Consider the following 27930-nt stretch of genomic DNA (forward strand, 5'->3'; position numbering starts at 1 on the left):
TGCTTTGTTTTTCAAAGCGTTCTGTTTCTACCTCCTTAATAGTTCTTTATCCTGTTGAGACCTGCCGAGCAGTAAGAAGTATTGCATAAATATTTTGCATTGCATTTATGTACTGCAATTTATTGTTACTTATCGGCTGACATTTACACCGCTAGGATATTTCTGCAATAAGTTCATATCTGCTGATATATCTGCCTGGGCGTCTAGCTCGAACTGTGTAATACTGGAATGAATAGTATCTGATTTTACTGTAGTATCTAGCTGGTTTTAGTATCACTGGCCAGTCCAAACACACCTTATTTTGTTCTCTGAACTGTGACTGTTATAAAAAATGTGTGTGTTAGTGTGTGTGTGTGCTTCAGAGTATTAACAACACCATTAGATTGTAGAATCACAATGTTTATAATATTTTAGGTCCATATAAATTCATGCTCAATAATAATAATAATAATAATAATAATAATAATAATAACCAGGTCATTTGTACAAATCTAAACAGGGTGGTAGGAAAATTAATTGCTGTCTCTTGTGGAGCAAGTATTGAATTACTGATGGTTGCTGATAATCAGAGTCAAGGCTCAGTTTGTTTGCTGCTTTTCAACATCACATGTTGAAACACCAGGATGACAATGATACAAGTGCATCCACCACCCAGCCAAATCAAACCAACAGGACATACAGTAGTAACACAATATTAAACAGGCCTACTCCATTAAAAAATAATCAGCTGGACAAATTACATAAGCAATCATGGTGTAAACATGAAAATGAAACATTTGTACATTTAAAAAGTTATTTACAGTTCAATATCTACAATACAAGTGTTTCCCCAACATATATTCAGCAATCATGGGCAATCCCAGAAAATAATAGAAACAAAAACAAAAGAAGCTAATAAAAAGAATTGATAATATTAATTCATTTTGTCCCCAAATTACAAACAAGAACATAATGTTTCAAATGACCATTTTGTTTTTGTTCATTTTTGTCTTTCCAAAATTTCCAAAAGACAGTGATGACGTTACAAGCGTACCACAGTAAAACCACAAAAGAGGAAAACAGGACTGAAGTGTAAGCCAAACCCCAAATAACACTTGAACAGCCACTACTGAAAAACATTATTGGACACGATTCAAATGCCTTTTCAAAGCCCTTTACCTGGACAGTGTAAACAGAGAAAGGCGAGAAGAGAAGATTAAACAGAAGGTGTGTTTCTGCAGGTTCCATTTTGGATCTCAGCCAGTAGGAGTCCTTTGGACCTGTGGCAGAAAGGTTGATCCTTACAAGATGTTGTACTATAAATGTGTTTCTTAATTATTGAAAAACTGCACACAAAAAAAAACTGAGGTAAAAACAATGAGATCATGATATTCCTTTTCTGCATGCCATTGACTTAATTCAGTCAATATGTAAGACGGTGTAGTCCCTCATTCGTCCAGGAGTGTTCTAGTGTGTTCTAGGAGTGTTTCGGCTCCCATCCGGAACAGATACTCAGGCAGATTCCCTCCTGAGGGCAGGGTTTATGTAACTCAGAGTAGCTTAAATTTCCAGTTCCCGTCCAATTTTTTCACAATTGAGAATGACTTCCGGATGGGAGCCGAAACGTCTTGATTCTGAAAACAGTGTCCAGATGACTACGACTGAAACCTTTTCTACGATGGTTCAGTCAATATGGATTATTTTTTTTGTACCCTCGGACCAACAAACTAAACTGGGAATGTGAGGTTTTCACATGACAACAGTGACACACTGAAACACTGACACATTGGAAACAGTTACACAAGGATTATCATGCAGTAATGAAATGTTTGTTCCTCCAGTGCCAAGCCCATCGCATATCATCAGGTATTTAGTATTTAAGTACAGTACCGTGGAATCCTTAGAAAGTAAAATCTCCCAAAATCATAGAAAACACAATCCAAGTGGCCATGATCCTGGAATTTCAATACATTTCTTTACTTTTGTATAATTTGGTCTTTCATCTGTGGCTCTTTACAGTAACATTTAGTCTCTAACATTGGTGGAGTTGGTGTTTATTGTGGGGAACTACAGTATATCAATTCCAAAGAGGTTCAAATAAAACAAAAATTGTTCCTTTATGCTGAAAATATTTCCTATACAAATCTCCTTCACCTCTCTAGATGTTCAGTATAACAACATCAATGTTCGGCACACATTTGAATTTAAAAGCAAATCACACGCAAATGAATGTACACACAAACATATGCACACATACACAGTCTAGAAAAAAAGGTCCAATAAACAGTAGAGGGCGCCATTTGCAAATGCTCTCATCTTGTCACTATGTCTCATCATTAACAGGAGATTACCTTAATTTTAAACCTCCTCCTTTTCAGCATTTAACACTTCATCCAAACTAAAAGATTCCCATTTTTAACCGGACCAGTATATCAGCAAAAAAGAACTGCATGTTCTACATACATTACAATAAATCCCCCGCTCCTTGTCCAATATTTGGTACAATCCATCACTTGCCACAGGGCTCATGTGTCCACTCACACACACTAACACACTATATTTAACATTTTCACTGTTGTGTATTGTCCTCTCCAAACTCTCGAACTGATTTCAACAGTTACATTCCTGGATGATCGGTATCAGACAGCAGTTTCTTGTCTTTGTGCCTTGACAGCATATTTAGACAGCTGACAAATTCTGCAAAGGTAGATTGTTTTGGGGATAAGGAGAGGAAAAGGGACATGAGAGCACATATCAACAACAAATGAATTACATACAGTAGCTTACAGAAATGTTTTCAATTCAGTGGAGAGAGGAAGGGAGGTATGGATGTGTCTCCTGCTCAGATCCGTGTTTAAAACAGCTGGCATTCAAGGAAAGTGACGAGATGTAAGTGCATTCCCCTTTGGAGAATGGCAACAATGTAGGCAATGACATGTGGAGTGTTCATGGGTAAAAGAACATAAAAATTGTCTTTGATCCCATAAACAACTAGAATCAGTCCCTGTTCTGCATTTTGAAGCAGCAGAACACTTGTGCTGCCATGTCTGGATTCACAGGCTGTCAGTGAAAATAACAGGCTGACTTCATGAACACCTTGCTTCACAGAGTGACCTTACAATGGAGAAAATGATGAAGAAGAGCTGCCTTTCTGTTTCAGTGATTTTGCTGTGTTTTTGTTGTTGTCAATTTCCTCTGACCGCTCCTAATGGAATCCTTGAAGCAAATCATTTCCTCAGTTAATTACCCTCAAAGTCAAGATACTGTGTAAGGTTAATTGAAGGTAGTGCTACCTTTACTCCAAGAACGCCATGTGATGCATTTTTTTTCTGAAATAGTGCTGCCCACCTGTGGAGAAATGAGTGTTTTGATTGTTTCCCCACTGCAAACCTACTGGAAATGACTTCTTACGGCTTGAAACCAAAATCTTTAAAACAAATGATGATGAACAGAGATATTTCAATTAACTCCCCACCAGACAAGTCCATTTTTTCAAGTGTCCTCCAGGCCAGTGCACTGACAGAAGAGATTTGAAGTCAAATACAGTATGTGATGACTCATAATGTCTGAGATTTGCCCACATCACCTTCAACAGCAATCAGTTCTTGCTCCATCCAAACGAAGAGGCTCTGCTCTTGTGTCATAAAGAACAGAACAGGACCAAACTGGCCAAATAAATACAACCACTAACAGGTCTGAGAGGAGAAAACCAGTGTGTCATATCACCTTTGGGACATACTGAGTTCCTGCTGGGTTAATAGGCAGTTAATTAGGTTGGCACATTAAGGTTAGGTTTTCTATCCTGAACTGTGACAAAGAGGTTTGAAGTAGCCTTGTGTGATTGTGTGTGTGTTTGGGTGTACGCGTGTGCATTTCGCTGTCTCAGATGCGAACTGGAGGTCCACTGGGGGCCGTGAGGGGAACTTGAGAGCCGCAGTCGTAGTCGAGTTCACCCATCCGGGAGCGGCTCATCATTCGACTGTGGGAGTACGCTCGTCTGTCTGTTTGTCTGTCCCTGAAACTCCTGATGTAGCTCTGTGGACAGACACATGATACAGGGTTGGGGTAGGAATATATAGTGTACATGCATAATGTGATAGATATAACATAATGAAAGCTTACACTCATGTACAACCATTATTAAAAGAAGTGTTTGACATTTTGGAACTTCACTTTCTAGCCAAGAGTTAGATAAGAAGATCAATACCATTCTTATATCTGTCTGCTCAATATGAAACTAGAGCCAGTAGATGGTTTGCTTAGTTTAGCACAAAGACTGGAAAAAGAGGGAAACAGCTAGCCTGGCTCTATCCAAAGGTAACAAAATCCGCCTACCAGCACCTCTTAAGCTCATTAAGTAACATGTTATGTCTCGTTTGTTTGAAGTGTACAAAGACAGAAGTGTAAAAACGAACATTTGTGGTTTTACCAGGGGTTATTTGCGGGACTATTTCTTAGCGGGACGCAGTGACTTCCTGTATATACTATACAAATGCTGTATATACACCCAATATATCAAAAGGTGTTTTGCACACAGCGTGTGCGTTTCAGTGGAAAGCCACATATTTTTGTATATGTGTTTGTTTTAAGTACATTAACACATGAAATAAAAACACTAAAGATATTACTAGAGAGTTTCTTTTTATTTCTTGAAATATTTTTGGAAACCACAAGATTTTCACCTATATAGAGTAAGGAGGCTACTGTATCTTACCGGTGACAGCACATCCCCATCATAGCGTCTTTTAGGATTGGCCTTGCGGGGGTAGCCAGGTTCAGTCTGAGGAGGAGGGACTTTAGGTGGCTGAGAGCTCTGTGCTTGGTGATGCGGGTGGGATGCCGCTGGGTGATGATACTGCTGGTGGTGGTGGTGATTGGTGTGGGCTTTCTGCTTGTGGCTGGTCTTCTGGCTCTGTCGTTTTTTCTTCTTCTTGTTCTCCTTCTCCCTTTTCAGCCTCTCTTCCCGCTGTCGGATACGCATGAGCTGGACCCTCCGTTGCTGTCGACTCAAAACCACTGGAGGCAAAGAGACCAGAGATGTGATAATGTGTGGAAAGAAAGAAAGAGAGGGAAGGAACAGTAGATAATCATGAGAGAGTGAGAGGATGATAAAGACAAAACAACAAAGCTTTTATAGAGAAACAAAAGTAACATGACACATTCAAAATCACTCACACTGACAAGAAAAACAAGAGAAACCTTTAACAGATGAGACCTGTTAAAAATATTTTAATTAGCTTTTAAATGCTGATGGTGAACTACCCTATGGGGGTTATTGTGAGTACAGGCTACAAAAAGATAAGGTAGAAATAAACACTGATGTCCATTTCCTCATTTCCTTCATTCTATTCAGTCAGTTGGCAGACAGATCATTTTCCTTGCTGCATGTACTCGCACTGAGCTGCTCAGTCTCCTGACATATTGTGAGTGGGTGAGTGTGTTTGTGTTATTTTCACACCCACCTCTGCAAAGGATGTCCAAACGCCATCCTGTCTAACTGTCCAATGACCCATGTGATTATTTTTGGGTATGCGTGTAAGCATTTTGATGTAGTGGTTTAAAACACAGCAGTGTCAGGGATCCGTTTCATGTTCATTATGTGAGGTCAAAATGTTGCCACAAGTACAACGACCCCACTGAACTTCATGAAGACAAGATGTACTGTATGCGTCAGTTACCGTGTGTGTGTGTGTGTGTGTGTGGGGTGGGGGTGGAAGTGTTATGAGGTCTATTGTTTCTTTGTGCGGGTGAACAGCTAACAAGGCACCATCTGCCAAGGAAACTGCCTAATGATACCCCCCATTTCTTTTCCTGAGCTCACCCCACCTCAGGCCCCTATGGCTACATGTTACTGCGTGTGTGTGTGTGTGTGTGTGTGTGTGTGTGTGTGTGTGTGTTTGTGTGTGTGTGTGTGTGTGTGTGTGTGTGTCTGTGCGCGCTTGTATGTCTATCTTTGTGAAGACCAATATGAGCTTTAGATCTTGGGAGTGAGGACATTTTCACCAGTCCCCACTTCTTTAAAAGGCTGTTTGAGAGTTTAGGTTTAGGCTAAGGATTGGGGTTAAGAATTGAGTTGTGATGATTCAGGGTAGGGTTAGGATGAATTATAGGAATGAATTATGTCAATGAAGGTCCCCACAAGTATAGAAGAACAAACGTGTGTGAGTGTGTGCTCTATCACTGTCCACACACACAGAAAAAAAGGGATTTTTTTTTTTTTGAGAAAAACCAAACATATGCGAGCTAATTCATTCATGCCCGTGTCCTGCACGCTCTTCAGTCAGCTGACAGACAGATGATTTTCCTTACTGCTCCACTTGGGTGCCCCACTTACCCGTTGTGCCCCAGTTTATCACCCTCCCCTGCCCTTCCCCCAGTACACCAGCTCCCTCTTCTCCTTCTCCGCATCCTCAATAGCAATGGCATAAAGGACACTTCTGCAGTAAAACACAACAGACAAACTCTGATAGCTGCAAATAAGGTTTTTTAAATTCCAGAAACCCATTTAAATTTACCTAAGTAATACAATGATGACCCTTACTTATCACAAAGCAGCATGAACTGCAATAACATTCATAGCTCTCTTACTAGAGCTTCCCTCTCATTTTTTGCCTCATTCATCTTCCTAATCACAAGCCGTATCTTCAGTATTATTATTTTCATTCTTTTATTCCTCCTTCTGTGGGGGGCCCCTTAACTTGCCACATTGCTGAAAAAAATCTCATTACTATTATTTTTCGATATAGTGTTTATTCATTTTGTGGTAACTGGTGTAGTGAGGAACACCGCAGTACAAATTTTCACGTTTGACTGAGATCTATGTTTATAGAATTAACTTGTCTGTGTCTGCTCAATACATGTTGGACCAGTTTTTAATCATGTATCCACATGATAAGGAATAAAGGCTTTTTAGCATCTTTTTGAACTTTAACAAAGAAGTGTGTCTTGAATTTTTGGAGAGTCAATTCCCTCTCAAATTCAGTTTTTAGCCTACTGCATATTTTTTAAAATAGCATTAAAAAGCTTCCTCTATCTCTATGCCCACACCCTCTGACTGGAAGCCATGGCAGCCTGCTGTTTAATCCCATTATTTTATGCCATGTGTGACTTCTTATAAGACACTGTATAACACATCATATGCTAGCAAAGATCGAATATAAGAGTTTATGTGTATGCACAAATGAATGATATGTTGTGTTTTCCTGTAGTCAGTGTATGAGTGAGTGAGAGACTATGCCTCAGTATATTTTTGTCTCTGTTTATGTGTATGAGTTGTGTGTATTGTTTGTGTGCTGCATTTACACTATGTGTTTGTGAGTGTGTGTGCGTGTGTGTGTGTGTGCAATCTTGCCATCTGTGTTGTGGTTGGCTGTTTCAGTCAATAACACATTCTGCTGACAACACCGATGTTGGTATATCCAGACTCTCCCTCACACACACACACACACACACACACACACACACACACACACACACACACACACACACACACACACACAGTTCCCTGCACTCATGGTTGTGATTGCTAAAGTTGCCAATAAAATGGCCTATTTAATAAAATTAGGATAGATTAGTTAATGTTGATAAAATGGCACCAGCTTGTAGCGGCCTTTGTGAGATCGATACTGAAACAAGCCTCATCATCATTCTGTGTGCTTAACATGCTTACTGAGTATCCAAGATTAAACGTTCAATCAAATTCAAAAGCAGAAATTAAAAATTAAAATTATAAATTAAATTTGTGTGGAAGTTGCACATTTATTACCTGATGCATTCTTAAATACACATCTCATGCACAAACTTCAAAATATGCACATACACAGTTCCTACAGCATGGGCATTTGGTGACATTGGTGGTAAATACTTTAATGTGAATTTAAAGCTGCACTATACAACATGTGTAAAAGTTCACCATTCTCACTGAATTAAATCCACTAATTAAGGCTGCAAAACAGATCTTGTAGATTATCCCTCCCTGCCCAAACATATTTCAGATTTTGGCTCGATCAAATACATTTTGTAAACCTTTTCAAGAGGTCTGCACCAGCCTTGCCTGAAGCTTGTGGCTTTGGCCTACATTAGAGCAAACACGGCGAGGTGAACATCACCTCTCTTGAATCAGCTGTTTCCGAGCATATCCATTGTGTATTCACAAGTTCCAGGTTGGAGCAGAAGCTGTGTCTGACTGTAGCTTTATTTCAGCAGTAAACTAATGGACCAAATTTAAACTTAGGTAAATGCAAGTTACTCTTTATTCATAAGATGTGTGTTTCTGAATTTTCATGAATTCATTAGCTTTTATGATGTTTTTATTCAAATCCCCCACCAAGGAAGAGATCAAAGTCTTGGTTACTGTATTCTGACATGTCATGAGGAAACGTTCTGTCTCTATTCCTCAATTCAGCTTTAGACAATCTCACTTTCCAGGCCCCTGAATCTTTATGGAGTTTATCAAACCTCTCATTTCCATTGTCCAGAAAGTGTCCCTGGTGTGTTCCCACCTTTCCATATCACCTGATCTCCATACCAACCTGCAAACCTGTTCCCAATTCCCTCATCAGCTACTCAGAAGCCCTTTAGCCATTGTTCCCTGCTAGATTTAATGTACTTAGGTGGCTGTATCCTGTCTCTGCCCCTGTTTCTGTAAATCTGACTGTGTTTGGACCCGCTGCGTGATTGATGATAAAGCAGCATCACTCACCCTCTGTGTGAGAATATCCCTCTGCAGTGACTTTCCATTGGATCAGCACTCCGAGGAAGGCCAAGACAGGCCACACCCCCAAGATGACCCAAGTAAACCAGCACACTGGCTTCTTTGGTGCCACCTGCAAAGATCACACTTACAATTTTAGTTGAATAATTTCATTTTGATAAAGTGCTACCTTCCACAAAACCATTAATCTATGCAAAATGATTAATTTCTAACTAAATGATGACACTTTTGTCAGTTTCTTCCGTTCCAAGGGTTTTTGCACAAAAAAAGAACAACACATAATGAAACACCAATAAGAATGTTAAACATCTAATAGTTTGGTTGCAAAATAATAATCTTGAAGAAGATCTCTCAAGAAGAAGACCATTGCAAAATGAATGCTATAAAATTTGGGCCTGAATGCCAAATGTTTTAGAAACTTTTAAACGGGTCTTAAAAATGGATCCTAAATCCCAGTTGCTCCAGCAGGGCTCCCAATGGCTAACTATAGAAGTCTGTGGGTTTAGTCAAATAAGACTTGAAAGAGGGCATTTCTGAATACAGCTCCTCATTCATTCTCTGTTGGGCAAATAAAAAAGGTCTGATAGGTATGTTGAAAATTTGATAATGGTTGAGAATTAGATTAACTTTTGGGCTACAAATCTACAAATCAAATACAGACACAACCCAACTTAACAACTAGGAGATTTTGGTACTGACGTGCACTCTCCACCAGCATCATCAAAACATCAAATCACTGTATTCCTATTTATCACTATGACAACATAAAATTACATGTACGCTAATTAAAGATTTTATCCATATTGCCCACCCTTAACTCATCCACACACATATCAAATTTCTGATAAACATATAAACACCCAAATCAACTATAGACTCAGTCCTTCCGCTCAATTCTAACCGGCAGGCACGCCTCAACCAAGGTTTTGTAGGCAGTGCACCAGGGTGAAGTGTCTAAAATAGCTCTATAAAGTGGTCAATATCAGAGATTTTATCTGTCAGCCTGCCCAAATGTCTGTCTGTCTCTTTCGCTCTCTTATGCACGAAAAATGCTGCCCAAGGCGAAGCGCCCAATAATGAAATCCATGGACACAATAATGATGTACAGACATGACTACCCTCAAACATATAGAACACACACGCACACAGAGAAAAAGACATGCCTCAAAGTGACATCAAATAAATCAATAGCATTTCTTTCTCTCTGTCACTAACAGAAACACACAGACGAACCCACCCTGAGTCTCTCGTAGACGTAGTGTACCAAGGCGAACAGCTCAATAAAGTAATCCACGGTGACAGTGATAATGGCAGAGCCGAATGTAGCGGTGGAGAAGGTGACAAAGCAGCGCTGCCATTGAAGAGTGAGGACGGCAAATAACGTCCCAGACCCCAGGAGAATACCCAGGGGAACCCACACTGTTCTGGGGTGGTAGAACTCCTCCATAACCTTCGAAAGAGAGTGAAGGGTTAATTTTACTTTTGACCTTTTATGGTAGTTTGCTATAAACCACAGCATTAGGGCCTGGTCACATCGACATTATGTTTACAATGTGTTAAAAAAACCCATTCATTTGAATGGAATCATTAAGGACAGCAAAGTAAATCCACACCAAGAACAAACTGCAAATTGGCGCCATCACTTATAGCTCACCATCTTCTTCCAAAAGGGAGGAAGCTATCGTTTTAGCAAATATCATTTATGCTACTAAAAAAATTTAACCTGAAGGCCTGCTTGTGTTTTGCAGTCAGTTATGATATTACTTTGATTAGATGTTTTAAGTGCTAATGATTTTTAGCTGATTTTTAGTTGGCGAGCTAACTATTTTGCCCTGAATGATAAGCTAAATAGAAAGCTAGCTAGATTTTGTTACTGCCTATGCACTAATGGCATTTTAACATGGGTTTTACGATCTCATAGACATATATTTATAGTTCAAAGCTGTGCAAAAATGGATAAAATGTAAACTCTTGTAAGTACATTACAGTGTCATTGCACTGATGAAGTGAGATGTGTTGTGGAAACTGAGAAATCAGTTCTTGTCTAATGCAGATTAGATTACATTAACACACATACACAGGAAGGGGTTTCAACCCCCCTCCAGACTAAACTCCTTTACAAAGACACTTCTAGTCTTAAAGCATAAAGCATGTGAGCAACAGCAGGATAACATAACAACATCACTCACAGATGCCGCCACAGTAACGACAGCTTGTTTACATCCATCTACAACCCAGATTAGTCTATAGATAACCACAACCACACACTCCACTTTCTGGTGTGACTGGGCCCAAGAGGGCATTCCTGTGATAACAGTACAATGCTATACTCGTAAAGCTCATTTGCATGAACATGAGAAAGCCCATATTACATGCAGTTTTATCGCTTATCTTAAGGTGCCTTTTGTATGTTATTTTTCTTGATATTCTGTAAGCAAATGAAACATCTAAATAGTGCACAATCAAAGGTGTCTCCTCACCACCAGTGAAGCCACTCCAACCAGCAGGCCCAGCAGCAAGCCCACCATAAACAGTCCCACACTGCGAACCAACATGGTCACCAGGCCACACAGGGTCCCGATGCCCAGGCCGATGCCCACTGACGCCTCTACGCTCAGCTGAGTGTCCATCACCCTCTCCTTGTAGCACAGCATGAAGATGACCACAGAGCCAAACATTAGGCCAGTGAGGAACAATACGGCCTTGAAGCATCGATAGCCTGGAGGAGAGACAGAACAGAGATCAGTGTGAGGCTATCGCAAGCATGCTAACTTATACATGCTGTACCTGTGTGTGTACACGCAAGCCTGAGTGAACAGCCAGAAACACATGAGAAATCAAAATCTAATTCATTACAAGGACAACATGGACCAACAAACAGCAAGACAGTGAGTGCATACAAGACATTCCTTGTAGCCTGGAATAAAGAGGAATGGCATAGTCACATAGTCTCACACGCACACACACACACACACACACAACACCAGAGGGACATTCTGTTTTAGCTTTGAATGACTGTTGGCAATAAAGAATTCACATATACACACACTCAAAAGCATACAGTACACACAAACAAACAGACAGGTGGCTTCTCTTGAAACACACACACACACACACACGCACGCACACGCACACACACACCACAAGTAATTTTGAGTTATATATTGGGATCGACATAGCCTGAAGAGACGCCAAGCTTAATCGATCAACACCATCATACACTACCAAAAACATACCAAGAACAGTGTACAACAACAATAACAAAGCCAACATACAATGTCAGAGAGAATATGTATTTGGGAACCATTTTCTAACTAAGGGTACATAAGTTGTAACCATAGACTGTAGACTGTATGATTGTAACTAATGGTTTCATTAATTTTAATAAAACAGTTATTCTTTCCAGATCTATAATAAGCCATTAAAAACAAAAGACAACTTTGGGTAAAAGGAGGCTGTAAAAATGTTTGTTGATGTTTATCATCCTCCATCATGGAGGTGTATCACAGACTTCCTGTCCGACAGGAGGCAGCATATGAGGCTGGGGAAACGTGTCTCTGACTCCCGGACCATCAGCACCGGTTCCCCTCAAGGCTGCGCTCTTTCCCCTCTGCTCTTCTTCCTGTACACCAAAAGCTGCACCTCCAGTCACCAGTCTGTCAAGCTCCCGAACTTTGCGGATGACACCACCGTCACTGGGCTCAGCTCTGATGGGGATGAGTCTGCCTACAGGTGGGAGATCGACCACCTGGTGACCTGGTGCAGTCAGAACAACCTGGAGCTCAACAAGACAGTGACACCATCATCACCCAGGACCTCAAGTGGAAGCACATCAGCTCCCTCACGCAACTGAAGAAATTCCACCTACCAAAGACAATGATGGTGCACTTCTACACCGCCATCACTGAGTCCATCCTCACTTCCTCCATCACCATCTGGTACGTTGCTGCCACTGCCAAGTACAAGGGCAGACTGCAGCGTATCATTTGCTCAGCAGAGAAGGTGACTGGCTGCAATCTACCTTCCCTCCAGGACCTCTACGCCTCCAGGACCCTAAGGCGTGCAGGAAATATTGTGGCTAATAACTCCCATCCCCCCACAGACTGTGACCCATCAGGACCAAAACCTCACACCACACATCTTTCCATCTGCAGCCAGCCTCATCAACAAGGCCCGGGACCCCCACTGACACGGACTCTCATACCACCCCCCATAGTACAGTATACTCATACTGTAAACTTTTGCACATTGCACGTCCCTGCACAAACTGTAACTTAAATAACAGTCACATTGTACATATTCTTTATTATTTTCTTATAATATCTTTTTTATATTCTTTAATATCTTATTGTCAATTTTATGTTTAATATTTATGATTCTTGACCTGCAATACTTGCTGTATCTTATATATTTCTACTATGTTTACTGTTTTGCACCAATATGCCAAAGCAAGTTCCTTGTATGTGTAAACCTACTTGGCAATAAAACCAATTCTGATTCTGATTTATAACTTGTTTTATTTCCTCCTTTATGTAGCTCTTTATTTCATCTGGAAGATCCCACCAATCAACATTTAGACCACTTTACTTCCTGGAAAATGCCTCCAGAGCAGCATCTGGACAAAAATCAGTTTACTAAGAACTTATTTCCTTTTAAATCTGCAGTTGATGGATGATTGTGCAACTAAAAACCCTTTATAAAACATGCTTGATTAGAAAGCGGTACATGCATTTCATCATTTGTATTAAATACTTACAGTTTTCTCAATGTAGCTGATTAAGTGTAGATTGCTTTGTGGTTTTACAAAAGGCTCTTGAAAATAATAATAAAAGGTGCATCACATCTAATCAGGGAAGATAAAATATTATAGGGAGGATTCATAATTAACAGCAAAGCAATAAACAGCCACCTTCCTGTGGTGGGTAAGGGAGCAGTATGTCCACAAACAGAGAGGCATTTCCTCATTCCTCATGATGGGAAGAGCAGATAAATTGTCTCTATAAACCTTTATGAAAGTGCTTTAAAATATGATAATGATCATTTTACAAAAGGTCATCCACATTCATTAGTCAACAGGCCTGCTGAATAGAACAGCTGCTCTCCTACTTTTTCTTTTCCCATCGTGTCGTCCCTCCTGTCCTTTGCTCTCACCAGTTTATTTCCATTTAAATGTGCTTTATTGCAACAAAAAGAGGGAAAAAAATGCCAAAGCTCAGATTATCAACAGTTAAAATCTCATTGGCCCTAGCTTCTGTATTTATTAATGTTTGCGTCTCCCTTTATTTTTGCTCTATATCTCCTTTCTGTCTCTGTCTGACTGGACTCTGTCTCGAGGGGAACCAACATGAGATTGTTATCTTTGTGTAATCAGGCATTGCACAGCTGAGCCGAACAATACTCTTCCTCTTATCCAACCCACCGTCCATGCTCCCCCCTTGTGAGTATACCTCATTTATTTGACGCACTTTGTCTAGCTGTCTTTATTTCCTTCTACTCAATCCTGCGTGTTTTCCTAGATATCTTTCAGCCACCAGGTCCCCATATAAAAAGTGTTGTGAAAGCCACTGATTTTTTCACAGCTGTTTCCACATCTTCTGTCTGACATGGAGTAACTGGAGCATTTCCAAATCATCTACAGCCACCTGAACATTTGTTTGATCAGTGGCCATCACAAATTCCCAACATTGTTCTTCCTTATCAGATAGTCCCCATCAGTCAATGAATACATTTTGAAATATCATGCCTCTCCTTGACTGCTCCTGGTCCACTTTCCTTGTCCACTTTTCTCTGGACCATCCTTCCCTCTCCTCTCCTTTCCCCAGTCCTTTATCTCCCCCATTGTTCCACCACTCCACTCTTCTGCTTATCCCTCCTACTCCCTCTTTTGTTCCTCGTTGCTTCCCTTACTTTTCCTCCAGACATCAAACTCTCCATCCATTCATTCATTCTGGCTTATTCAGTCTCCCTCCCTTCCTCTCCCTTTTCCTTTGCCTCATCCATCTTGTTCGTAGAACTCATCGTTTCTGCTGCAACTTTGTTGTTTTTCTGGGTCAAATAAATGACAGCTAACCTTTTCATCTCAAGACCTTGGGACTAAACCAAATTCTACAGTTGCAAGAGGCATCTATCAGCAGGGAGAATTCATTTTCCTGCTGAAAACCAGCAGAAATACCTTTTCCCTCAAATCATTCAAATGTGACTGTGGGGTTTCTGAGAAATGTCAACAATATGCATTGTGTCTGATTTGCAGAACCGTGATTTTGTTTGGTTATAGAGCAAGATCTTGCACTGAGGGTGAATATGCACCTCTTTGTCTTCTCTTTTTCTCAGAGTATGCTATCAAACAAACAGAGATACAAAAAGACAACAGATGGTGAAGGATTAAGGAGCTTAAGCATTTGAAAATGATGCTGTACTGGTGGTGAGGATCTACAAATAAATAAATAAAGTATTTCTGATTCTGAAATAGCAATGCTCTCTACATTTTTTTTATCCACCCAACAATTTTGTTTCAGGGCCGCAAGCCACTATGGTCTTGTTGCATGCTATCAACTTTGTAAAGTTGTTGGGTCACCTGTTTGTAATGCAGGGACTGATGCTGCTGATGCTTTACCGGGACATATACATATAGTGAATGTTAATGTTGTCTGCACGCTTCAGTGAATCACTCTGTCTATTTGTATGCAACACATCTGCTCAGAGCTTCACCATACATCAATATTCATCCAGTTTTGCTTTCCCAAAATTGCAATTCTATGTATTTTCTACACAACACAATTCTGTATTTTTATTACTTGAAACATTACCTTGTTAATCTTCTTGGCTGTTTGGTCTAGCAGTATTTTGTTGTTTGTGTCACTGGCAGTATAGGTATTAACATCCCTGTATGCGGTCTGCAGGTAAATGATCAGAGTTGTGAAGGATGTGATTTTATTTGATGTATTTTAGTTTACATAAAGGACTATATACACATTAGCAGTAACCAAGTAATATAAGAAGGGATGACTCATCACAAGACAATGAGTCATTGTCCCGACATATCCTTCTGTGGGATAATTTATAACTTGCATGGCTCTAATGTGCACAGTATGTTGTGTTCTTATTTGGAACTCAAAATGTCACAGAAAAATGTAAATAAGGTCTCTAACAGTATTTGTAGCACGTCAAGTGGTTCCTGGTCTCTCTATGCTGTCTATACTGTCTAGTAAAGGCAAAAATAACATTTAAAAAATTGCTTGCAAAACCATTAATTCACAAAATGCAAAATATCTTCCAATACGACTTTAACTTGAAAATAGCTGCATGTAAGTAAGGTGTTTTAAGTAAGGATTTTGTGTCTTAACATATGAATGGACCTGGCACAGAAGAATTAAAAACAAAAAAAAATGTAAAAAACAACAACAGGGGGTCCACAGTGAGGTATTTTTGATTAAATGCAAAACTCTGTGCTTCTTTTTTCTTTCAGCAGTGCTGCTGCAACATTTAGTTGAAAGAAATGGGAACATGCCTTTGAATAAGCAGCAAAAGATAACATTTGTTTCTTTAAAAGACAGCAGGCAGTCCAATCTTTTTAGTAGCCTATGTCTGATGATGACAGCAATTTGGGATATGGTGTACAGGTAATGGAGATTCATGGATTTGATACAATGTAATTTTAAGAAAACATGAGTCTGAAAATGCAGACCTTGAGTTTACCAGGGTGTGGTCCAACTTACTCACTGAAGAGAAAGGAACAACTACTGTATATGTTATAGGAATGCCACAGTAGCTTAGTCTGTAGGAATGAGATTTCAGTATTGATTCACATAGCCAGAAACAAGAGAGCCACTCTGTACTGCTCTGAAATCAATAATACCATACACCAGCAGAGCAGAATGAACTACAAATGACAATGAATGAAAAATGATCAACAGCAGAGATCTTAGGGCTCTTTGGCTACATGTTTTAGCACTTTCCAATTATTTCCTGGCACTTCCACATATAGGAAATATATCTCAGCTACATACAGTGGTGTGAAAAAGTGTTTTGCCCCCACCACCACCACCACCACCACCACCTACATCTGGTGTAAAAGTAACACCGCATTTCAGAAACCATGAATTCTGCTGTCTAGCAAAAACTCCTGAAGGAGAATGTCCGTCCATCTGTTCGTGACCTCAAGCTGAAGCGAACTTGGGTTCTGCAGCAGGACAATGATCCAAAACATACGAGCAAGTCCACCTCTGAATGGCTGAAGAAGAACAGAACGAAGACTTTGGAGTGGCCTAGTCAAAGTCCTGACCTGAATCCTATTGAGATGCTGTGGCATGGCCTTAAAAAACAAGATCTGAAACATTTAAGTATGACAAACATGCAAAAAAATAAGAAATCAGGAAGGGGACAAACACTTTTTCACACCACTGTATGTCACTCTTCAGTGTTTCCATCATGTCTGTCATTAATGCTACTGGCAGAAGTCCATATTTTTTCTTTAGATTTCTCCAGTTTTGCACTTTTGTAAAATAGTAGTCAATGACTGAAAATCAAAGCACAGTAGGTAAAAGCAATACGCTTTTTGGCTTTCTTACTGAGCGTTAGATGAGATAGTTACCATTCTCATATCTGTTCAGTAAATATGAAGCTACAGCCAGGAGACAGTTAGCTTAGCTTAGCATGAAGCCTGGAAACAGGGAGAAACAGCTAGCCTGGCTCTGTCCTAAGGTAACAAAATCTGTCTACCAGCACCTAAAGCTCACTAATTTACATGTTATATCTCATTTGTTTGAAGTGTACAAAGACAGAAGTGTAAAAACGACACGTTGTGGTTACGGGGCGGGGGGCTTACTGCACTTGTTACTGCTAAGTGGCTGGCTGCAGTAACTTCCTGGGGTTTCCACTGATTTCATGGCAACCTCACTGTGACAAGACTCCAGGACATTGTTACTTTTAAACTTGTATGGATAAAACAAACAAGATAAAACGTGTTAATTAATGAGCTTTAGATGTGCTGGTAGGTTGGTTTTGTTTCATTTGCACAAACAGGGCCAGGCTAGCTGTTTCCCCCTATTTCCAGTCTTTGTGCTAAGCTAAGCTAACTGGTGGTAGCTTTATATTTAAAGTACAGACATGAGAGTGGTATTGATCTTTCCATCTAACTCTTAGCAAGGAAACAAATAAGAGAGTTTCCCAACATATTGTGCTATTCCTTTAAATGTCAACTGAACAGGATACAACACAAAACAGGACTAGGATGAAAAGACACACAGGCCTCTTATGCTAATAGCAGAGCAGCTACGGTACTCTTAACTGAGGGTGATTAGCTCTTTTCAGCTGGCAATGACAGGTACAAGTGGCAAGCTGTATTTTTAATATGTGACTTAGACACCAGATTCTGAAATTATACTAGAACACGGTAAAAGCTGTTTCAAGCTTCTGATGAAATCACATTTTTCAGTGGTCCCATTTAATGCATGAGACCTTTTTTAGATACATTTTAGTGAGTACTAACTCAGACCTTATGAGCAAAGCATTGACTACATCATCACTTACCAAAGAAGCAGTAGATGATTCCAAAGAGGCAGCACATGGAGCAGACCACAGAGGGCACAATCTCATATCTCCTCTCAATCTCCTGGTCACACCTCAGCCCCACCTCAGCCAAACCCAGCAGTTGGCTGGTGGAAGTCATGTTGACTGAAGTGAAGTGGGGTGGCGTTTAGGGGAACAGAGTAGGGCAGGGGTGAGGGGTGGAGGGGATGTGTAGGGATAACTGGATCAGTGGGCCTCACCCATTGAGACGTGTCTACCTGCAAACAGGATGCATGGAAAGAAAGAATGATATAGAGAGAGGGCAGGAGTGAGAATGAATGAGAGAAAGAAAGATGAGTGATTATTGATTGCTCATTTTAAGGACTCAACTGTGAGTGCTGACAGAGCAGTTAGCATGCATTACAGTTTTGAGAAAAGAAACATCTCAGCACAGCCATTCTAACAACTACTGCTGCATAATAAAAGAAAAATGCAATTCAGCCACTATCATTCACTTGGATATACAGTAAAGAGGTCGCAACAAATTGTTGCCAACAGTGTGAAAGTATTTGACCAGTAGCAGAAGATTTGCAGCACACACATAATGGTTGCCATGGAGAGATCAACAGAATTGATTTGCATAAATTTGCATGTTGTGGGAAATTGTGGCACAAGTACAAGACTGTTTGTGAGCATTGTATTTGTGCCACAAAGCTAAGGTTTTTCAGAAGGATAAAAAACAAAGCCCTTAAACATCTGCATCTTGATTTGCCACTGCGCTAATCATTCACTTGAAATAATACATCAGCAAATACTCACTCACTGCTGTTGTACTGTCAAGCTGAAAAACTGCCATGTCATAACTTTATATGGTACAAAGTGCTGCAGTGTTGAACATGTATAGTGTTTCACTATTGTTATCAAACACCCATCAGGAAAAGAAATACTATATATTGATTGTTCATGCTGCCAAGCTGAATATAATGTATTTTCTAAAGAGGCATTTAGTGCAACATATGCCAGATTTTTCATAAATAAAAGTAAATAATCAGGTAAACTGCAACGTTGTCATGCAAAAACTATAATATGATGAGTTATGTTCTCTCAGCATGAATAAGGTAGCAAGGACTTTTGTTTTGATATTAGAGGGGATTATAAGGTGAAGATGTCATGAGAGTGGGTCTGTCACAGAGACAAAGGAATTGACAATTCTCCAAGATCATAGTTCAATATAGCAATTACAATGTAAAGGAGATACTACTGGAATGTATGCTTAAGTGTCAAAACAAGATAATAACATGATAAAAACATGAGCAACTGAACAGGCTATTTTGGCATCTAGTATTATAGGAAGTTAGGAACACAAACTCTTGAGACATAGGTTTATTTGTGCAATATGCAGGTGAAACCTTGCACAAGATGATCAAAAGAATACTTGATTCTAATCTTCAGTAAAATCACTGTATTTATTAACCTAATCCAACATACAATATTAATGTAAAAGCATGCTTATGCTGCACCAGTAATTCAGTGTGATTACTATCTGTATATAATTAGACTCCACTGACTAGATTTAATTGACTAAATGTTGCCATAAGGCAAATGGAGTTTTTGCTATTATACAGTTTGTCAGTTATGAGCAATTACTGATTTCACATTTTTTAATATTTTTGTACCCAGTGTGTAACATATATTATAACCTTTTATCAAATGACATGTACTGTTACATAATATAGCTCAGTATTGATAACTTTATTCTTAATTGATCTCCTTGTGTCTTTTGGGTCACCAAAAGACAATAAGGAGTGTGGTGACAGCAGCAGACACACTGCTTAGAAATTGCAATCCTTTCCTTTTTCTTATATGCATTTTTTGAGGACTGTACAGACTTCTGTCAGATGAAAATGTGCCCGGGGCTTCCACTTTGGTCTTTTTTGGTAGTATCTGTGCCATCAACTAATAAAAGTGATCAAAGTCAGCTGTGTTTCACATATTTTGTGTGAAGATAGCTGAGGGCAAATTCAGTCAGTCAATGACTGTGTCACACTCCACTCTAACATAATAGAGTAATACATGGACTCTACAGTTTTAGTAAGAAAAAAACTGTAATAAATTCTAAAAGCCCATTTTTTAAGTAAATTGTGCACAAAAACCCATATAGCCGCAGTGTTACGTGTGTGTTTCAAGGATCATAGACTCGCACTGTTAACCACACACCTACACACAGCTCTGCACTTATTCAGGCACCAAATCCCAATGGTTTAATTTCTAGCTGAGACACAAATTGAGACCTACTAAGCGTATAGACTCACTCAACAGTGGATACCTTTAAATGGAAGCATCCTCTAAGTGGCATAAATGGCAGTGTTTTACACTGCGTCATTATTATTTCATGAAGCAAGTACTATGTCTTTTATGCAGTCATCATTGTCTGTTGTGCATTTAATTTGCACTTCTACTGACTTTGTATAAAAGTTCATTGGCCATTTCATCTTTAAATTTAAGGAATTGACATTGGAGACTCAAACAATTGTACTGTACAGTACATTGGCCTAAGTACAGTAGTGCTTACCCACAACCCAAAGCATATCAGCTTCTTCTACTGTAGTGACAGAAAGCACTCAAAACCTACTGTTATTTTACAGCCTCTGTGGGTTGCAGGTTTTGTAAAAAAAAATGTAAGTTCTGTTACTCTGGATCCATTACCTTTGTCTGGTTTTCTCCTTCAGGTCACTGCACTCATGTTAGAGTACAGATAACGCACTCACATCCCAGTCTCCATCTGCTGCATTTAGTCTTGCGCACGCATACACAAATATGCAAACTGTGCACACATGCTCGCCTGCCTGATTGCACAGGGGAGGTTACCCCTTGTTACTCCATATTGACTTAGTATATGCTGATGCACAGTGGCGCGCACACACACACACACACACACATGCACACACACGAGGAGCCGCTGTGATTTTTAGCAATACAACACCTCCTGTCCTCTTTTGAGTCCTGTGCAGTCAGTCTCAAAATCGATTTTTTTCAGCATAACATGTTCTGTGCTTTGGAGAAAACAAAAACTACACAGGCATGGGATTCAAGAAGAACCAATCATATACACAACATCGGTAAAGGTCTAGCAGCATTCATTTGCAATAACCAACTGTATAACAATGATGGAAGTGTGTAAAGGGATGAGCCAAGTGAAATGAAAAAGTATACAGCATACTGAAAAAAATCTAATGGCAATTAACAATTGACATTCAGTGAGCTATAATATGAATGGGTGCCAGTATCTAATCACCTCAGTGTATCAATAAATAATTACTCAAAGCTTTCAGGTTTCATTCATTAAGACATCTAAATGTCAGCTGCTATGTTTAATTGCTTTTAAGCCCTAGCCGCAGTACCTTTCATCAGATCCCTTATTATGTCAGCTACACCCACCTGAGTCTGTGCCTCCGGGCTTCCCTGTCACTACTAATATGGAATTAAAGGCATTAACATAGATTAAGATGAACTATAAGCTAGTATTAAACATTTTAATGATATGTGTAAACGATGCTCCCTGTGGGGGAAGTCGGGAGCCCATGACTCAGAGCTAAACGGAAGCTGATTAGCATTAATACAGGGTGTTTGAATGCAGCAGTCTTCAGTGGCAACCACGTTAGCTATATAATGTGTACTATACAGCTATGTCAAGTACAATAATAACACCTGTAAGGATCATATGTGATGCTATATTGATTTCTGAAGTCAAATCCTCAGACTCAGATACAGAGAAGCACTCGTGGAGCAGGAAACTTCAACTTATAAGTTGCTGCAGGTATAGTAATGTGGTAAAACTTTAGCTAAATGGCTAAGGTGAGTCAAGATAAAGGAACGCTTCTCGAAACAACTTCACTTTTTACAGCATATATTATAAACTTATTTAAAATAGAAAATGTTTAGAAATGCTTAATCTGCTTCTGGATATGATAGACACTCATTGGATACATGTGCCAGATTTTTGTTTTCTTTCAGTTAAGTGTAATTGTTCAAAGGAAAATACCAACAAAGAAATGGCCAAAATGCCCTATGCTGCAAGTTAACAAATCTTGGATATGCACTTGCATCCAGATCTGCAATTTCAAACAAAAAACCTGCAACAGTTTGCATTCTGTGCAGAGTTTGTCAAACACCTGAAAAACAATTGGAGGAATTCCAATTCATAATTGCCTGTCTTGGAAAGACTCTAATGGTGAAACAGATTGTGAAGACTGCAGCCCAGTTACGCCACAAGGACCCTGAGTCAGGAGAAAGATCCAACTGAGAATGCATGACAAGTGCAAGTTACCGCACTGCCAAAAAGTGATTTGGTGATGATTTGGTCTCTAAAGCTGCCTTTATTTTCTTTTTCTGTTCAGAGACAACCCGAGTCATGAAGAAGTTTTCTGCACTTCTCATGGCATTATAGTATTTTTAACTTTAACTTGTTAACTGTTAGCTCCACAGTGATATTCCAAAAATCTGATAAAGAAAAACTGATATAGTGGTGGGCCAGAAAGTTTAGTTGGAGTTTAGTGGGAAAATGTCTGGAGGAGAAGGTTATTACTGCAGCACCTGTAATTTTATGGTGTATTATTTATGTTATAATAAGTTATTTATGTTATAATAAATTGTTGGAGAAAGTGTTAGGTTGCTTAGTTACCCAATGCTTGCTAACAAGAAAGCTACATGCTACGCTTGCAACTGTTGACACCCCCACAGTCACAAGGAGACAGAAAGGGAGATAGTGTCGCACAATTAGTTTGATTCCAGTGGGTCTTAAAATCCCATTAAGAAAAAATTAAGAAAAAAAAGTCATTTAAAAACCTCAGATCGCTGATCAGAAATGACGTCTTTTAATACATTTTGAGGATTTTTCACTAACAAAAGAAAAAAAAATCATTAGTTGACACAGAAACTCAGCCAAAGAACAAATGTGATGCTGCTGCTTGTGCACCAATGCTAATTTCCATGACAGCTTTACCAAATAAATTATAGTAATCATCCTCAGTTTACTACAAATTACTTCAAGCTGAATGTTGATTTCAATGTGAAGATTTTGTCAATTCACATTCTGTGCTGACCTGACACTGTTAACTGCTACACCCACAGAGAGATGACATGATTAGAAAATAGCTCACCAATAAGGTCAGAACAAGTATGAGGAAAAAAACAGCATATTATGCAACAATGTCACGTCCTGTCTGTTGCTAGAACAACCAGCAGCTGTACAAAGACCCTGCAAATGGGGAAGAAGAGGGGCTTGTCTCCATGGGAATGTGCATGTTAAGAGCCAATTCGTGATGGTTTCTTTGAGGCCCCTGGCAGCAGATGGTTCTGACCTCTGACCCTATTCAGCTAGTGCCTCTTTATAAATCATAAACATGATTAGGGTATCAGCTGGACCGAGTGCACTGTGAGTGTATTATGGCCAAAAACAGTCCCATCCTTGATGTTTAAACATGTTTGTGTGTGTAATGGAGTGACAAGTGTGTGACAGTGCTGAAGACACAGACAATGCAAGTACCTTAGACTAAACCATCACATTGATGGCAAAGACCTAGTAACATTTTCAATGGTAACCATTTGCCCAAAACCTTGGAGTTAGTAGTGGGTTTTGATGAATCAAAATATTAAGTCTACAGTAACCTACAGTAAGGTTTAGGTTTATAAAAAGATTATAGCCATGTGTAAGGTAGAATATCTACACTTTCACACTTAACAGTAATAATTTGCACTTTCTTAATTTCTGAAAAATGAGTAGCTTATGTTGTCTCAGTTGTGCTGTGTGCTCATTTTTGTTTGACTGACGCCTACTACCAATTCAAAAGCAGCCAAAATCCTCATGGGATTATAGAAGTGTTCTCATCCTCAAAAACGTGCGGGGGAACACATCTGTAAACTAATATCAACGCAGGAGACCAGCTCTGTATTAGGTTTCTCTGTGTGATAAACAGCACTAATACACCTGCAGGTTACTGTTCGGTGCAAAAACATTCTTTGCTTCACTGTGGCACTATGTTCCCATAGAGACTGAACTATGGATCTAATTATTACAGTGCACAGTACTTGCACTTTCATAAAATGTGAATTGAAGTTGGCATGTGTGATAACACTTTACAGTGTTTTTTTTTTGTCTGAGATAAGTTAAGATAATGCAGGAAGGATAATAATCTGATTTGAGCAACACAGGTCCCAGTGTTTCCACTCCACTGAATAACCAGTAGTTCAGGAGTTCATTTTCCATCAGCTCCACTTGAGAGCTTTAGTATGTAAACTCTGCAGTGAAACCAACATCTAAATGGTGATTCACAGGCTCGCTTTTCCTCCCTGCTGACAAACGAGGAGCACTGAATCACACCACAGCACCTCTGACACAAATCACAGTTCACATGATGATTTGCTCAGCCATATCCTTGCTTGCATGCCTCTGTCAGCCCGACAGGCCAATCACGTTAGGTTAAATATCAAAACCCCTGGCAGTGTAATAACCTTTCTGCGTGTTGATGTGCTCTCTGTTGGAGTTATGCTTCTGTTCCTCTCTCCTCCAGATGAGTAGACAGTCTGAGGTCACAGATCAAATTGGAACACTGCTGGCACAGTAATAAGGGTTTCATGATTTGTTCTGCTGTATGCCAGCTTGTATCTCTGGCCCCAAAACTGTATTTGCCATTCACAGCACAGTGTGCCTTCACCATCACCTTCACCTCTATGAGTGCTGACTTGTACAGATCTATGATCTTTGATCTATTGTAGAAGACAGTGCCCTTACAACTGATAGAAATAGTTGTCATGAAAAATGCTGCTCTCCCTGACTCACTATGTATAAATTCATGATTCTGTACTTGCACACTAGATTAACATTATCATTTGCATACTGAAAAAATATAAGTAAATATCAAACTGTATATGGCAGAAATTCAGAGGAATGTGAAGAGGAGTGAAGTCTTCTCTGCCTTTACGGTGAAGTGTGTGAGTGTGTGTGTGTGTGTAGACAGCTTTTCCTCCCCAAACCTGCTGTGAGATAAATTATATTTTCTAATCTTCTATTTATATGGGCAAACTGACGAGAAGAAAAAAAGATGAAGGGTTTGAAAGTGTTTGTGCCCGTGTGTGTATCTCTAGGTGTGTGTGTTTGTGTGTGTCAGCATGAATATTTCAGAGACCCCACACTGAGTGGTGGCGACAGAGCATCACCCGAAAGAGGACACACTGCTCTCCAGGGTGGGGATTGGAAGGGTTGGCCAGAGAGGGGGGGCGCACACAGAGAAGACAAAGAGAGCAAGATCAGCAGCATAGAGTCATTTCACAGACAGAATAACAGGAAGACTCAATACATACACACACACAAAATATCACATAATTAGAAAGTCAGGTTAGGACAATACGACTTTGAACCTCATCCTCTTTTCAAACGTGGGTTTGCAGGGAACAACAAAGATAAAATGAATGTCTCCCCAAAGACAGTGAGTCTGACTTGACATAAAAATCAAAAGAAACTAGAGTTTTTTTCCTCCTGGCAGCTTGAGGTAAGTTTCCTGCCTTTTCAACATTTGCACGGCACAGTGTCATGCTCAACAAACCCAGACCTCAGGTCAACAGACTTGATGGTAAGTTAAAGCCCTGGAGGCTAAGGAATGGATCACTCAGAGCAATGACACATTTTAACTGTTAGGACTGTATACTGTATTGAGCAAAAAGAGTCTCTTTCTCATTACAGAATCAACACAGTAGAATCTCTTGGGTTCCTCTAACTTGTTGTTTTGTGAAAGCCCTATGCACTGAAAATACATGACTGTGATTCGTAATAAGCTCCAATACACAAAAGAAAAGTTCTAGTGACATCTAGGCACGCCGGTGGTTTTGGTTTCATTTGTCTCAGATATTTGTCTCATAGATTTCTGCCTCAACTCCAATACAATGACAACGTGAACTGAATTCTCAACGTGCCTTTCCAGAAACACTGGTGTCATTACTCTGGATAATAAACAGACCTCACTATGAACAGTTTTCACTGGATTGTGGACTGTCCAGAGGAATAGCTTGTTTCTGAAAAGTAATGTTGTTGTTGAATTTTGTTAAATGTAGTTTTTCAATACTATGAGCAACACAAATAAAAACCCAGCGCTATGGTACTGAGGTGGGTGGGAGCAGAAATCTCTGCTATCTTAAAACTTGGATGATTAAAAGCAAAACTACAAATATATATATTATATATACACATAGTACTCATACTCTGTATGAAGTGGTGATATTGATATTGATTTTTAAATGTACCTAAGTGTCCTAAGATCATCAGATTAGACCGAATATTATATCATGGCTAGAATAATGTCATAATAATATATGGGGAGTTCAGTGGGTTATAGTTCAGTCGGCTAAAGCAGGATGGAGATTTAGCCTGATTAGTCTAAGGTGAAATGTTTTAGTGGTAAACCTTGCTAATACCACTAAAGCTAGGATCACTAGATAGAGAAAGCAACTCACCTAAACATTTTTATTAGCCACACAAGTGGCCTGGATGGCAATGACTGTTGGTTCCACCACTTTGATCCAATTTTGTACAGACATTCATGGTCCCCAGAGGAAGACTCCTAGAGGCTTTGGTGATCCCCTGACTTTCCCTCTAGCTCCACCATGAGGTTCACATTTGTGGTTTTGAATAAAATATCTCAACAACTGTTGGATGAATTGCCATTAAATTTGAAGAATCATGTCCCCATCAAGATGCTTTGTAAGAACTTTGATCCTCCATCCTATCCAGTGCGATTGTCAGATCAAAATGTAATTTTTTCCAATATTTTGGTTTATGACCAAATATCTGCAAGTATGATAACATTCCCATCACTTTCAGCTGTACTTCGTGTTTAGTAAATGTTAGCATGCTAACAGGCCACACTAAATAGTGTAAACATAATACTTGCTAAACATGCTAGCATTTAGCTCAAAGAACACTGAGTATAGCCTCATAGAGCTGCTAGCATGGCTCTTAGTCTTGTTTTTTGAATGACAGTCTACCAGACATAAAGTTTAGATTCAATGTATCTGCAAAATGGTAAGGATTGTGCATACTACGAAAACTATAATAATGTAAACAGATTACGATTATGAAACAGGACATGAACACCACAAGAACCCTTACATAGCCATCCACACCACAACCTCCAGATGCTTTAGGAACTTCCAACTACTTTCTTCACTGCTAATGAATGTAGCATTACTAAACCAGAACAGTTTATCAACATATTAGTAGGGGACAGGGATGCACAGAGTCAGTGTTTCTGGGTAGCTGATGTGTAATACACAGACTGGAACTATTTGACTTTCGATGTAATAGTCTTTATATGGTCTGACTCACCATTTGTGTATTTCTACAGATATATATCCAACTTCCTTGCTGTCTGTTTACCTACTATAGACTACAGACTCATATTTCAATAAGATTTAGGATCTTGATTCTGAACAGAGAGACAGTGACAGTCATGTCATGGTTACGATCTGTCTGCACCTTCGCTCTTTCCAGTTTAGAGAAACGGAGATGGAGAGTGTTCATGTACATGTGACTGTGAGTAACAGTGTTGCTGATGTCATGGTTACTAACAGGATGACTGTGTTTCCATCTAGCCCATCTGTCACTGGGGAGACTACTACTGCGTGTGTGTGTGTATGTATATATGTGTGTGTGTGTGTGTGTTGTCAGGAAAGCAGAAAGA

The 27930-nt window shown here is 39.5% G+C and overlaps 1 protein-coding gene across 3 annotated transcripts in view; it reads right to left on the reverse strand.

The window, feature by feature from the left end:
* Positions 1-512: 512 nt before the first annotated feature.
* The window catches only part of tmem198a (transmembrane protein 198a), a 35054-nt gene continuing 7636 nt past the window's right edge, over positions 513-27930 (reverse strand). For all 3 annotated transcript variants that reach the window (XM_044216985.1, XM_044216983.1, XM_044216982.1), the window contains 6 exons: positions 18221-18477; positions 11173-11411; positions 9930-10142; positions 8681-8804; positions 4694-4995; positions 513-4014 (listed from right to left, as the gene is read on the reverse strand). In XM_044216985.1, coding sequence (XP_044072920.1) covers positions 3862-4014; positions 4694-4995; positions 8681-8804; positions 9930-10142; positions 11173-11411; positions 18221-18359 — 1170 coding nt within the window. In that variant the 5' untranslated portion in view covers positions 18360-18477 and the 3' untranslated portion in view covers positions 513-3861. The remainder of the gene's footprint in view (positions 4015-4693; positions 4996-8680; positions 8805-9929; positions 10143-11172; positions 11412-18220; positions 18478-27930) is intronic.

The sequence above is a fragment of the Siniperca chuatsi genome, linkage group LG12 (assembly GCF_020085105.1).
Source record: "Siniperca chuatsi isolate FFG_IHB_CAS linkage group LG12, ASM2008510v1, whole genome shotgun sequence".
NCBI classification, from domain to species: domain Eukaryota; kingdom Metazoa; phylum Chordata; class Actinopteri; order Centrarchiformes; family Sinipercidae; genus Siniperca; species Siniperca chuatsi.